Source organism: Gymnodraco acuticeps, unplaced genomic scaffold, assembly GCF_902827175.1.
Source record: "Gymnodraco acuticeps unplaced genomic scaffold, fGymAcu1.1, whole genome shotgun sequence".
Taxonomy (NCBI): Eukaryota; Metazoa; Chordata; class Actinopteri; order Perciformes; family Bathydraconidae; genus Gymnodraco; species Gymnodraco acuticeps.
The window spans coordinates 1681289-1693980 of record NW_022990938.1 but is presented as its reverse complement, the minus strand read 5'-3'; the positions used below and the strand labels follow the sequence as shown (position 1 = coordinate 1693980).

Below are 12692 nucleotides of genomic sequence, written 5' to 3'. Positions count from 1 at the left end.
TTTGTCAGGGATTTGCCTTTCTAAAAATGAATGGAAAATAATTTTGAGCGGCATATTTGTTTTAGTCATTATTTAGTCTGTCCTTAAAGGTGGGGTAGGTAAGTTTCAGAAACCGGCTCGAGATACACTTTTTGTTATATTCCATGGAATGCTCTTAACATCCCGATGGCAATGAATATCTTAAGTGCTTTGACAAAAAATCCATTAAAAAATGTCATCTGTGGAAGCCGTAATACTGTAAAAAGTACAACCAATCCGTTTAGCCGGGCCGGCTAAACGGATTGGATTGCCGCCCTGTCTGTCAGCCTTCCATCTCGTGCACGCACAAATGTATCTCGTGCCCTCATTGGGCGTGCCGTCATTGGGCGTGCATTGTTGCAGTACTTCAATGACTCGCCAGCAACAGGCGGCCACTTTCACCAGTCTGCTGACGTCATGTGCGCGTTCATGTGAGTTGGAGGAGGTGCTCTGTAAGGAAGTCTGAAGGAAGGGGCGGATTCTTTTCGGCTGTGTACTTTCACATTTTAGTGCACTCGAGCCGGTTTCTGAAACTTACCTACCCCACCTTTAAGGTAAATGTATGACTAGTGGTTGAAGCGGCATTGTCAACACTAAACAATTATTATTATTGCATAGCTTGAGTTATTTACATTTGTTATTTGTGTGTGTGTGTGTGTGTGTGTGTAGGTTGTACCAGCTGTCCAAGGCGGGGAAGCTGTGTGTTCCAGCCATGAACGTCAACGACTCGGTGACCAAGCAGAAGTTTGACAACCTGTACTGCTGCAGAGAGTCCATCCTCGACGGGTATGAAACGTATATTAAAACAGATTATTTTATAGTTTTAGAGTATTCAATGTGGCGAGGCAGACCATACTTTCTGAATATGTATCAGTCGGCCAGAGAAACAATGGTGTTTCTGTCCTCAGCCTGAAGAGGACCACTGATGTCATGTTTGGAGGCAAACAGGTGGTGGTGTGTGGATACGGAGAGGTAAGGAGGACATTTTCATACAGGCCTGTTCACTGAGACACCTACATCTTACGCTTTTATTCTGAAATACTATTATAACTGGAATAATAAGTTAGGTATAGTAAATCCACTTTTGAAAATGGAGAGACTTAGAGCTAGAAGATCAGTTCCCCCTTTTTGTTTGGCACTAAAGCAAGTAAGGACAGGGAATTAAGTATGCAACGTTTTTTTTTTTTTAACTGCTTTTTTCATAAAAATTGTGACAGGTCCTTAAAGAGCTTTGTATCTTTAGCATTGGCTAGCTTCTGTTAAAACTAATTTATTCTGTTTTGCTGAATGTTCCATTATAAAAGACTACCAGACTGGAAAACTGTTGAATAATTCATGTTGTTTGGAGACAAAAAAATGATATTGTGTTTTATAAAGAAGGGTGAAAAAAACTTTTATTCGGGACATCCAGTTTGGGTTTCTACATTCAACATCTACTAGTATTCAAAATAAAAATGGTAAGAGTTTAGCTGCTTCTGTGAAAGAATCAGCCAAGTTACATTTGACGACATGTAAGGAAATGTGGGATTATGTGGATGCATGCATTTTCCCGGAAGTGACCTTTTTGTTTACATTTTCTACGTTTTTTAAACCTCAAATTAAAAGCAGACAAAGTTTCCTACATTAACAATATAACAATCTGAAAATGTTGAACATTCTTTAATGAGTAACTAAATAAAAAAGGCTGTAATGTGACTCTAAATAAAGAAAACTTTGATTGTTTAAAGAAAAAAAATAACAAATGATGTCCAGTGACACAACAGCTGCGATAAACCAACTGCACAGGCTCTCAATGAAACACCACCTGCTTTAACAGATGGATTCATGCTTGAAACATACTGCTGTCTCACTACTGTATAATATAATCTTATATCGTTCACTCCCAGGTGGGAAAAGGCTGCTGCGCTGCCCTCAAAGCCATGGGCTCCATCGTGTACGTCACAGAGATCGACCCCATCTGTGCCTTGCAGGCGTGGTAAGACTCCACTCGTTTCACTTGCTATGCACCACTGCTGTGTTTCATTAGCCTCACACCTTTTATCTCCCAATCACAGCATGGACGGCTTCAGGCTGGTGAAGCTGAATGAAGTCATCAGACAGGTGGACATCGTCATCACCTGCACAGGTCAGCCTCATCCGTCGCTCTCTGTGTGAGGAACATGCCGTTCTCTCAGTGCTTCTTCAGGATGACCGCGCAGATTCTCAGTCTTTGTCGGCGGGGTCTAACGGTCACTAATCAAGTTCTCAGATCAGCAGCCAGGGAGTTGCACTTAATTAGAGCGGAGAATTACTCGCCTCTCTGCGTCATTACTTAATGTTTCGCTGGCAGGCCTGCAGCAGTGGGGCTCTCTCACAGGGGGACTGCAACATGACAGATAAGAGGTAGAAGAAGCTGCATGGGATTCATGTCAGATTTTCCCTTTTTAGTTAGAAAGTGGTGTAAATAAATAAACCAGTATAGGCTTTGAATCCATTAAGCTTGTCGGTTTCTTGCAGATGATGAATGATTGTTAAGTGAAATACAGGGAGAAGCTATTATCAGTAAGAATAATGAAAACTTAGGCCGTTTCTCAATGTCGAGGAGGCTTGCTTGGTAGCACATGTATGCTGGGCATTTAAACAGTGATTCGGCGCCACTCGATGACGTAGTATGCTTGAAATAGTGGCTCTGGAGCAGCTTTACTCGACATTGACAAACGGCCACTGACTACATGTATCATATCCTTTGCAGCTGAGTTCATCCTTTATCATATTTCCAACCGAAAATGTAACTTTACATATATCATTTGGTTTAACATTTCCATACTAATTTAACAATGCTAAATTGTTCAATTAAAAGCAATAAAACCAAGTTTTACAGAAATGGATATAGACTCATTCCCCTATATATTTATTTTAACTTTATTGAAGACTGTTGGAAAAGTCATTTGACAAAACTGTCATTTTCACCTTTTTGCTTTCTCCCTATTTGAATCTCTCGTTTTGCTTGTGTGCTCTAATCTGTTCCTGACCATTTCTCTTCCTCTTTTATCATCTCTCCTCCTCCATCAGGCAATAAGAACGTGGTGGTGAGAGAGTACCTGGACCGCATGAAGAACGGCTGCATCGTCTGCAACATGGGACACTCCAACACTGAGATCGATGTGGTCAGTTAGCATCCAGTAATACCTTGTAAAGAAACCAAAACCATAGTGAATAAAACAAACCACCTGACATGATGACAATGTCACAGTAACTGGCAGATTAGCTTGAGCTTGATGTAAGATGAGCCATTTGTGGTCAGAATTAGGCTAGTCTTTAAAAAGGACATGGATGATTGAACTAAGCTTACTTTACTGCTACCTTTTTACTACTTGATCCCACTGTGTAATGCTGTTGTTAGAACAGATTGGTTCACAAGTACATTAAGCTTTTTACTCATGTGCTCTTACAATTAGTGAGCAGAGATGATTCTCCTAAACATAAAACGGTGAGACAGCAGTGCTAGGAATAGAACAAAATGAAATGTATATTTATTAAGAAGACTGCAATCAAGGAGTAGTTCAGACACTAAAGAGAGGTGTGACTCACTTAGTAAACTTCTGGTCCGTTGTTATGATGTTAGGGCTGCACATGTGAAGAAAAAAAACCAATTGCTATTATTTTGACAGATATTGCAACTGTGAACGTTAAAGCAAGGAAACGGGTCACAGTAGAGACACAAAATACTAATATGAGCCTGAAGATTAGCAGAATAGGTCCTCTTTAATGTATTTATTTCTGCGTTCTGAAATTCACTAGAACATATTGCAATTTTGATAAACTTTTGATGAATTGTGCTGCTGTAATACATGTGTAACAGCTCAGCTCAACAGAAATCAGAAGTGGTAGACGAGAAAAAAAGATCACCAGAAACTAGGGATGTAACGATACCAAAAACTCACGGTACGATAATATCGCGATAACAAGTCCACGTTTTTTTTTGTCATGGGTGACAGCAGTGGGTCAAACTGTACATTGTCTCTCCACCACCACTTCAAAAACAATACAGTTTTTGCCAAGAAGGTGAGGCTTATTGACAGGGCAAGATATAAATATACTGTTGGTACTTGTCAATGTCTCAAGGTGTGTAAATATAGCCCTGTAAATACGATGTCCTTTTGTGTTCTGTTGTTTTATGTTCATGTTGTAACTTGCTGCCATGTTGGACAGGTCTCTCTTTAAAAATAGATCGATGATCTGAATGGGACCACCTGGTTAAATAAAGGTTTAAAACAAAAAAAAGTGTTTAAATTTTTTTACATTTTTATTTTTTAAATCGCGGTAGATTTTGTCAGTCTCACGACGGTATTGGAACGTTTATTTACCGCGATACCGCGACATTCGGTATATCGTTACATCCCTACCAGAAACAAATGATTGTTTATCTGCTCTTCTTGTAGGCGAGCCTGCGGACTCCTGAGCTGACCTGGGAGAGAGTGCGCTCTCAGGTGGACCACGTCATCTGGCCTGATGGCAAGAGGATAGTGCTGCTGGCTGAGGTACGCACACACACACACACACACACGCACACACACACACACACACACACACACACACACACACACACACACACACACACACACACACACACACACACACACACACACACACAGGCACTTACTCAGAACACATCAGTATAAGAGCTTTAAAATTCCTAGCTGGAGCTTGAGACTGTTATTTATTTGAGATTTTGTAAACAAATTAGAAAAGAACGAGGGATTATACTTTCAGAAACAACACTGCAGATGCACATTGCAGGTTCAGAATAGGCGTGTGTGTTTGACTCACACTGACAGAATGAGAGCAGTCTGTCTATCGATGGCTGTGTCTCTGCAGCTGTTTGACCTCCAGCAGGTTTTAACCGCATCAGGAGATCCTCCACCCTCACCTCTCCTGCCGCCATCATCACTCCCTGTTCCAAAATAGGCCTGTGTGTCAAATGTATTTTATTTAAAGAACTTATACATCATCTTAACGTCATCATTTAGTGCCGCTGAAATAGTGACTTTTCGATAGCTGATTCTTAAAATAAGAGCTTATGCCTACTTTGTTTTGTAACTTTGTTTTACAATGTAATACTTTACAATCATGCATTTTACTTCCCCTACACAGGGTCGTCTGCTGAACCTCAGCTGTTCCACTGTGCCCACCTTTGTTCTCTCCATCACCGCCACCACCCAGGTAAAACAATACCTTTTACATAAGTTGACATGATTAGTTTTGTATTTCAGATTTATAAAGATGTCGGCAAAAGTGTGTTTGTAACTAACGCTTGTGTGTCTCCGCCCAGGCGCTGGCTCTGATAGAGCTGTACAACGCCCCAGAGGGACGCTACAAACAGGATGTTTACCTGCTGCCCAAGAAGATGGGTAAGACTATTTGCCAGTCCAGAATTTGCTATGGAATTAATTAGACTTCTGTATACAAAAATACTTCAAACACGCAGCAAGATATCACGCCAGCAAGATCTAAAATACCCTGTTTGGTACTTAAGTAGCCACCAAGCAGGAAGTCAGCAGGGAAGTTGTTTCTTCCCCAGCAGAGAGCCTGCAGGCACACTGCGTTTATCTCTATAGACAACACAGTCAGTCTCATCTGTTCAGTCTGTGGATAGCTTATCAGTCACAGTAGAATGAGTCCGTGTGTGTGTGCAGCATGTCTGCAGTGCTGCCCGTCACTTCTCTTAGTGTCCACTCTGTGACTTAAAGCAGAGTGCACACACAGTAAATGAAAACAGAGAGACAAATGTAGGTCAGTGTGGGCTGCTGCTGCTGCCACTGCACACACTGAGGATTGACGCAAGGAAAGGAAGGAAGTATGATGAGAAGGGAGATAGTAGACAGTGCAAGAGAAATGAGATGGTACATCGGAGAGCTTCCCTCATTGGAATGATGGATCAGCCACAGTTGCCTGGTCTTGCTAACATGCTTATTTTCTCTTTTGCCCTGCAGATGAGTATGTGGCCAGCCTACATCTCCCCACGTTCGACGCACATCTCACAGAGCTGAGTGACGAGCAGGCCAAGTACCTGGGCTTGAACAAGAACGGGCCCTTCAAGCCAAACTACTATAGGTAAGGAAACACTTCAACACTTGACGACAATCTTATTTTGAAGGGACTTTAGGGGCTAACGGTTTTAAGAAGCATTGTATGTTATATAAAAGTTAAAAAAAATTAAAGCCAAAAACTCAGAATTTCCCAGATAAAATGTGTAAATATATCTCCGATATTGAAAACTCAGAAATGTAGTTAAATTATCACGAAAATAGTGTACTCACTTGTTGTTTTTTATTATTTAATAACATCTATATTCTAAAATCAATTAAAAGTTTGCTCTCAAATATTTATGACTTAAATCTTGAGAAAAATCTGATTTTTTTCTCAGATTATTAACCGCTACCCTTGCTCCGTAATTTAATTATTTTGTACCTACTTTGTGCCGAGATTCAAGAGTCAGGTCAAGATCAAATCCTTTAAAGGAAGAGACCGTCAATCCTGCATGTACAGTGCTTGGATACGTTTTCACCTCTTATATGTAAGTCAACTATCATCCTAACGTTTGTGCTTTCTGTTTTTCTCCCAAAGGTATTAAACCAGTGTCGACGTTTGACTGAAGAAATACAAATACTCCATGATTGGCACAGACTCAAAGAGGGGGAGGAGGAGGAAGACAGAAGGAAGGACAGTCAACACACCTGCTTTATGTTATGGGGGGGAGGTTGGGGAGGAGCTCTGACTGAGAGGGGGCGGGGCTTATCTTGCGCTTATGGCAGCCGTTTTATTTATTCACGCTCGACAACAATAATTAAACTCGAAATCTGTGGAGCTGCTCCTGCCATTAGCCGTTAGCTAGCTCCGCGACGTCTTCTTCCGGAAGAAGTTTTACTTCCTTTTTCACCACAATTATCTCTTTCTCTTTAATCACTCATTTGTATGTCGACTTGTATGTAAATCCTCCTTCCCATTGCCAGATCTTTTATTGTTTAACTATTAAAGATGAAATTATTGATGCTAAAATGATATATACTATATACAAAAATAATTTGATTTAAGAAAAGAAATCTGTGTGAATGAAGGCTGTTGAAGATTCAGTGACGGACACTTTTTTTCCTGTCCTATTTTTGTTGTCTGTTCTTTTCTACCTGTGATTTTGTTTTACTCTTGTGTAACATTGAGAGGGCGGGGTTTAGACCTAGTGGGCGAGGATATGGCAGGATCGCAGGGTCCAATCATATCATGACTTTTATTTGATCATTCTCATTGAGATTCACCGTTGTGTCTGTTTTTAAACATTTTTTTATGCGTGTCCGATCAGCCTGTAGTTGTCAGAACTTTTGTCTTAGTACGACTGGACGGGGTCTTCCCACCTGTCACTCAAAGCCACAGTGAAAACATCTCATTGGCTGCTTCTTTCTCGGCTTCCAGCTGCTCACACAGCGCCTGTGTCGAAGTATTTCCAGCTTGTGAGAGATAAACCTTTTCATTTAGCCTCTTCCTTTACCAAGAATGACTATACTGTATTAGAAGCATGGCAGGTTGTCAGACCATTACATACTGTATATTTAGATATTTATATTGAAACATTTTCTATCCTTTTCTCTCCCGCGCCACCTCATATCATTACTTTTGGAAAGGAATCATCATATGTCGTAAAGATAAGCAATTAAGTGTTCTGATGATAAGTGTAATAAATGTATTTAAGCCCTCACTTTGAATACTGTGACAGAAAATATTTAAAGAGAAACCAAATTAGCAGCAAGTTGCTGCCTGGCCGGTACTCAAACAGATCTTCAATCAGGTCCTCAAAGAAAAATATGTTTGTTTTTTTATCATACACACCACAACTCTTTGGTACTCACCGAAAAAGTTCAGTTTAAAAAGTAAGATCTGGGAAATATTCTCTTTTCATCCAAGAAGCACATTTACCCTTGCTGTATATCCACGTGCATTTGCCTGTAAACGGTTATTTCCCACTTTTCTTTCTTTCTTTTTTTAAGTTCTCAAAACTCGGCTTGCTAGCCTTGAAATATTTAATTTCTTCTTCCCCTCCTGAAAGACTTAGATTCTCTCCAGCTGACCTGACGGTGCAAATTAGAAAGTCCTGACAGTCATTTCAGCTGACAGCCAAGTGCACCCCGCCCGCCGCAAAACTGGCTCTGCACCTGAACCCATCAGGTCCTCTGCTAACCTGCTGAGAGACGCTGCCACCATTACTCTCACAGAGAGGGATCACATGCTTAAACACACATGCAGTAGCTCATTATCCAGGTCTTTGATCATCTTACACATTTTGAATAAGAGGAAATAGCACAAAAAGGTTTTTAATTTACCAGTTTAGCTCATTCAGACTAAGAATATGCACAATTAATAAAATGTAATTGCTGTGTAACACTGACATCTTTACAAACTATTTAACATCAACCAAAGTCAATTTTTTTAAATATTTGTATTTGCTTTTGTGCAGAGTTGAGAAAATGTATAGCGCTCATGTTACATGTTACTGTAGCCAGCAGCCACTTAGCTATGTTAACATGAAGGTTAAAAAGCAACAATGTCCGACTACAAGCGCCTCTGAAAGTTACATTTTCATCAAATAAAAATAATATAAGTGTGAGCTTTAAAGGTGCTTGTATCTAGATTTTGTTAACTTTGGACAAAGCCACGCTAGCTGTTTTCCATCATTTCCCATCTTCGGCAAAACACAATGTTGGCATACAGATATGGGTAGGATTGATCTTATTATGCAAGTCTCAACAAGAAAGTCAATAACAGTATTTCCCAAATGTCAAGCTATTCCTAATTAATTTGGCAAAAGCAAACTAACGTATACAAAATATATACATTTATAGGCGCGTAGTAACGCACGCCCCAAGATCCTACACTGTGTCACAGCAGACAACCTCATTATCACAAAGTCTGTGCATTAATGTCTCCTTGTGCAGTTGAGAATCCCTTCTTATAGTAGTGCGACCTGTGCTCTTAAACCTGTTGTCTTACTTTTCCCTTTTGTAAGTGTGAATGTGTGTTTAAGAGTATAACATCTGGAGAGAACGCTGAGGTGATTATAGAAGATGACGTGTGTGTCTTAATGTCTTTCTGTATTTGAACACATCTTTTTTTGTCGTCCACAATTGCTTTTCGTTAACAGCTGCCTCAGGATCTTAGCCTGTGCGTTATGTGGAGAAAGCATTTATTTTGTTTTGTCGTACGGGTGGGCGGAGGAAGACACCAGCATCGTATCTGTATATAAACACTACAGATATGACAACCTTTAAAAGTATAGGAAGGTAAAAGAAGAATCCACTCCTGTATTTATTGTTGTAAATCCTAATACAGTGCAAACTGGCAAATTCTCAAACATGTTTTAAGTTGTTGAATAAATTAAAAAAACAACCTATGTTTAAATATTGCAAGTGATAATGGTAGATGATGAGCAATAATTTAAAACATTCTGTAATCTTATTGAATAAAGATGTTAAAAAAACTGTAACCTCTTTGTGCACATCTCCTTGATTCGACTGGTGTCAACACATAATCACCCATATGTAGGTGTTTGTGTGTCTTTGCAGTCTGATTTCTCAGTATAGTGTTCATGTGTGTTGGGGGAGGGGGTGCAGCTGCTGAGGTCTGTCCGAGCCACAGTGATGTCATCTGAACCAGGAGCCAACACACAGGGACGTCTCTGACATCAACAGCTGGCAGTGAGCCTTTTATTTATTCTTGACACACAAATCAACACAACAAAATCAGCCCATTGTGCCCTGAAAGGGAAATGTTTATAACATATATGAAGAACATGTCAAAGATCTGTCACACCGTTGGAGTGAAAAGTGAGTTTGTATTACACTATATTAAGTATTTTGGCTCGGGACTTTATACAACGGTTTTAAAAAGCATTGTATGTTATATAAAATGTAAAAAAATTACCTAAATCTTGAGATTCTCAGATTATTACTCTACCCTTTCTCCATACTTAAATTATTGTTTATGTGCTGACATGGGTTCAAGATGGGTTTTTATCTTCAAAAGGGACTTTTACTCTACATGTGACTGTATTAACTACTTAATATAGTATACTGTATCTTAGATTATATAACAAAAATGTAAGTATGAACTCATCAAGTTCAATGTCAAATACATATAAACCTTTGCATTGTAAACAAAATAATGAAAGGTGTAATTTAATAAAATGTTTGATTTTATTTGTATGGGAATCCATGTCCAAGCTGCAGAGTTCTCAGTACAACATCATTTTAAATGTGCCATGTCAATTGTTTTGTTCGTAGTGCTCTATCAGTTTAAGTTTTAGAAATAACCCTGATGTCATCAAGGTGATTTCAGCTTTGGCTTGGAGACTATAAATGTAAAATAAGCAGCATCCTCTAACCACAGGTAAAACCATCTGACAACTTCTGGAAACACAACCTTTCTGTCTCATTGACATCTCATTGGATTGCACTTTCAAATGATTAAACTGATTCAACCAGCAACTGTGCAATCTAATCATGTCATCATAAGTGGTTCTTCACTGTCAGGGGTTTGTGTGTTGGTAGACATTTTTGCCACACAAACCCCCACCTCAACATATCAATAATTCACTTGCTACCCAAAGGGAGGGTGCGGGGCCTCCACCTCCATCTTACATTTCACATAAATAAGACAGACTGATGTTGACCCCTGACAGCAGATTGTATTGCTCAACGTTTTATTACCAAGGAGAAATCTTGTTTCATGTTGATTCAGTTTGACACAGCTGGTGGGGAGCTTCATCCATCATCCAAAACTGGTACATTGTGGTTTTTCATATTTTTCGACAGGCATCTGTAGTCCCATCTGTAGATGTAGGCTACTAAATCATCGGGTTAATGTATTAAGCTCCCAGCTAAATTGAATAAAGAAACGATGCCTTTTTTGTAGATACCTTAATTTTATGTAGCCTAAAGTCAATGACAATTGTATTAACATCAAGGTTTATTATGTGCCTTTGTGACCGTGCAATTCATGTTTTTAATTTTAGACTGTTTTCTGAAATGTTTTAGACACGTGTGTGCATTACTTACTGTCATTCTCTGTAGGCTTAGGTTTTGTGAGTTTACAAATCTTTTTTTGCTTTTGTGGAATTTACAGATTACACATTTAGACGGAATATATTTCTGTTCACTCAAATAATATTGAGACAAATCTACCTCCATACATCAAGCATTGGCTGTTTAGTGCACTGCCTCTGTGTAAACACCACCTAGTTTTACTTTCATATGATCCCCTCTGATGTTAGATCTCTAACCCCGCCTTCTCCGGGCGCCCAGGCACAGCAAACCAAACAGACAGGAGGAGGAGGAGACCCTCAACTTGAGCTCAGGAGCCGGTGCTCCAACTGTGCAGTGAGTCTCAGCTCTCCACCGGACCGGTATGCACTATCCACCGGAGAGGAAGTGATCCACGGTGACCGAGAAACATGCAGGCGGAGGACATGGAGGTACCTATCATAAATATCCTTAACGATAACGGCGACCGACAGAGGCCGAAAGGGAAAGATGTGTTCAAGGATCTGCAGAAGGAGTCGGAGGTAAATTGGAGGGGTGTTTGGGTACGGTCGGATACTACTGCATATGGTATCGGTGTGTGTGTGCGTGCGCGTGTGTGCGCGTGTTGTTGCTGGGGAGCTTTCACACGTCCTTTTCCATGCAGAGACTCGGTGTCTTGGCTGGAGAGCACGCAGACAGGCAGTCAGGCAGACAGCGAGGTGTTATTTTGGACCCGCCTCCTATAAATAACCCAGCAGTAATCCTACTGTGGAAGTCAACGTGGAGAATGCAGGTGGAGGAATGTCAGACCACACACCACCACTACCAAACATACATCTTATTATTAGAGTCATGTTGTGGGAATTAGTCCATCCATTATACTATCTGTATTCTCCATAGTTGACATTGACTTCTGTCCTTTAATTAATTGCTTTGTTGACATTTTGATAGTCTACTATAAAAGCTAATAGACAATGGTAAACATTTAGCAAGTTTTGACTTCAGAGAGGCAATATAATAGTCACTTAATGTCATTATAAAGAGGTTTGCTGGTCAAATGTAATACTTGACTTTGGGCTCTGATAAGGCGATGGACTTATATTTGAAAATTACTTGATTGTAGGTGAGTCACTATCAATAATTTTCAATATTGTTTAATCTGCAAACTATTTTCTTCATTCATCAATTGTTTGTTTTGTCTATAACAAGGGGGAAAAGGTGATGTTCTCAGATCTTTACGCGTATTATTCACATTGCTTGTTTTCTTAGACTAGCTGTCAAAAACCAGAAAATATCCACCTTAATATCGTATAAACAGAAGCAGCAAATCCTTACATTTGAGATCTTGCAACCATCAGTTGTTGGAATTTCCCGTTGGAAAAATGACCAAAACGCTCAAATTGAGATTTCCTTTTCAGTGGCTGAGTCATACCAGTTTACAAACCAACTTGATGATATTTCAACAGTGTTTCGAGCCAGCTTCTAAAAATACGTACCAGTAAATCTTCTCTGCTTCTCTAAACATGAAAGCAGCGTGGCTCAGTCTGATGATGCCTCTTTTTCCTGCAGCTATAATTCATCCCCATGTAACAAAATTAGAAGATGTTTCTTTTCATTCCTGGGTTTCTC

At 39.8% G+C, this 12692-nt stretch overlaps 2 protein-coding genes across 3 annotated transcripts in view; both read left to right on the top strand.

Moving 5' to 3' along the window:
* The window catches only part of ahcyl2b (adenosylhomocysteinase like 2b), a 47303-nt gene extending 37774 nt beyond the window's left edge, over window positions 1-9529 (top strand). The window contains exons 8-17 of one of the 2 annotated variants that reach the window (XM_034234256.1): window positions 688-804; window positions 927-990; window positions 1905-1993; window positions 2073-2143; window positions 3070-3164; window positions 4440-4538; window positions 5152-5220; window positions 5330-5408; window positions 5991-6111; window positions 6625-9529. In XM_034234256.1, the coding sequence (XP_034090147.1) occupies window positions 688-804; window positions 927-990; window positions 1905-1993; window positions 2073-2143; window positions 3070-3164; window positions 4440-4538; window positions 5152-5220; window positions 5330-5408; window positions 5991-6111; window positions 6625-6631 (811 nt within the window). In that variant the 3' untranslated portion in view covers window positions 6632-9529. Of the gene's footprint in view, window positions 1-687; window positions 805-926; window positions 991-1904; window positions 1994-2072; window positions 2144-3069; window positions 3165-4439; window positions 4539-5151; window positions 5221-5329; window positions 5409-5990; window positions 6116-6624 lie in introns of those variants that run through there. The other variant, XM_034234258.1, reaches the window with a different exon arrangement.
* A 1827-nt stretch (window positions 9530-11356) lies between these two features.
* Window positions 11357-12692, top strand: part of strip2 (striatin interacting protein 2) — a gene marked incomplete in the record, with an annotated part of 26171 nt that continues 24835 nt past the window's right edge. Inside the window, 1 exon segment of the mRNA XM_034234260.1 lies at window positions 11357-11605. Within this exon segment, the coding sequence (XP_034090151.1) occupies window positions 11495-11605 (111 nt within the window).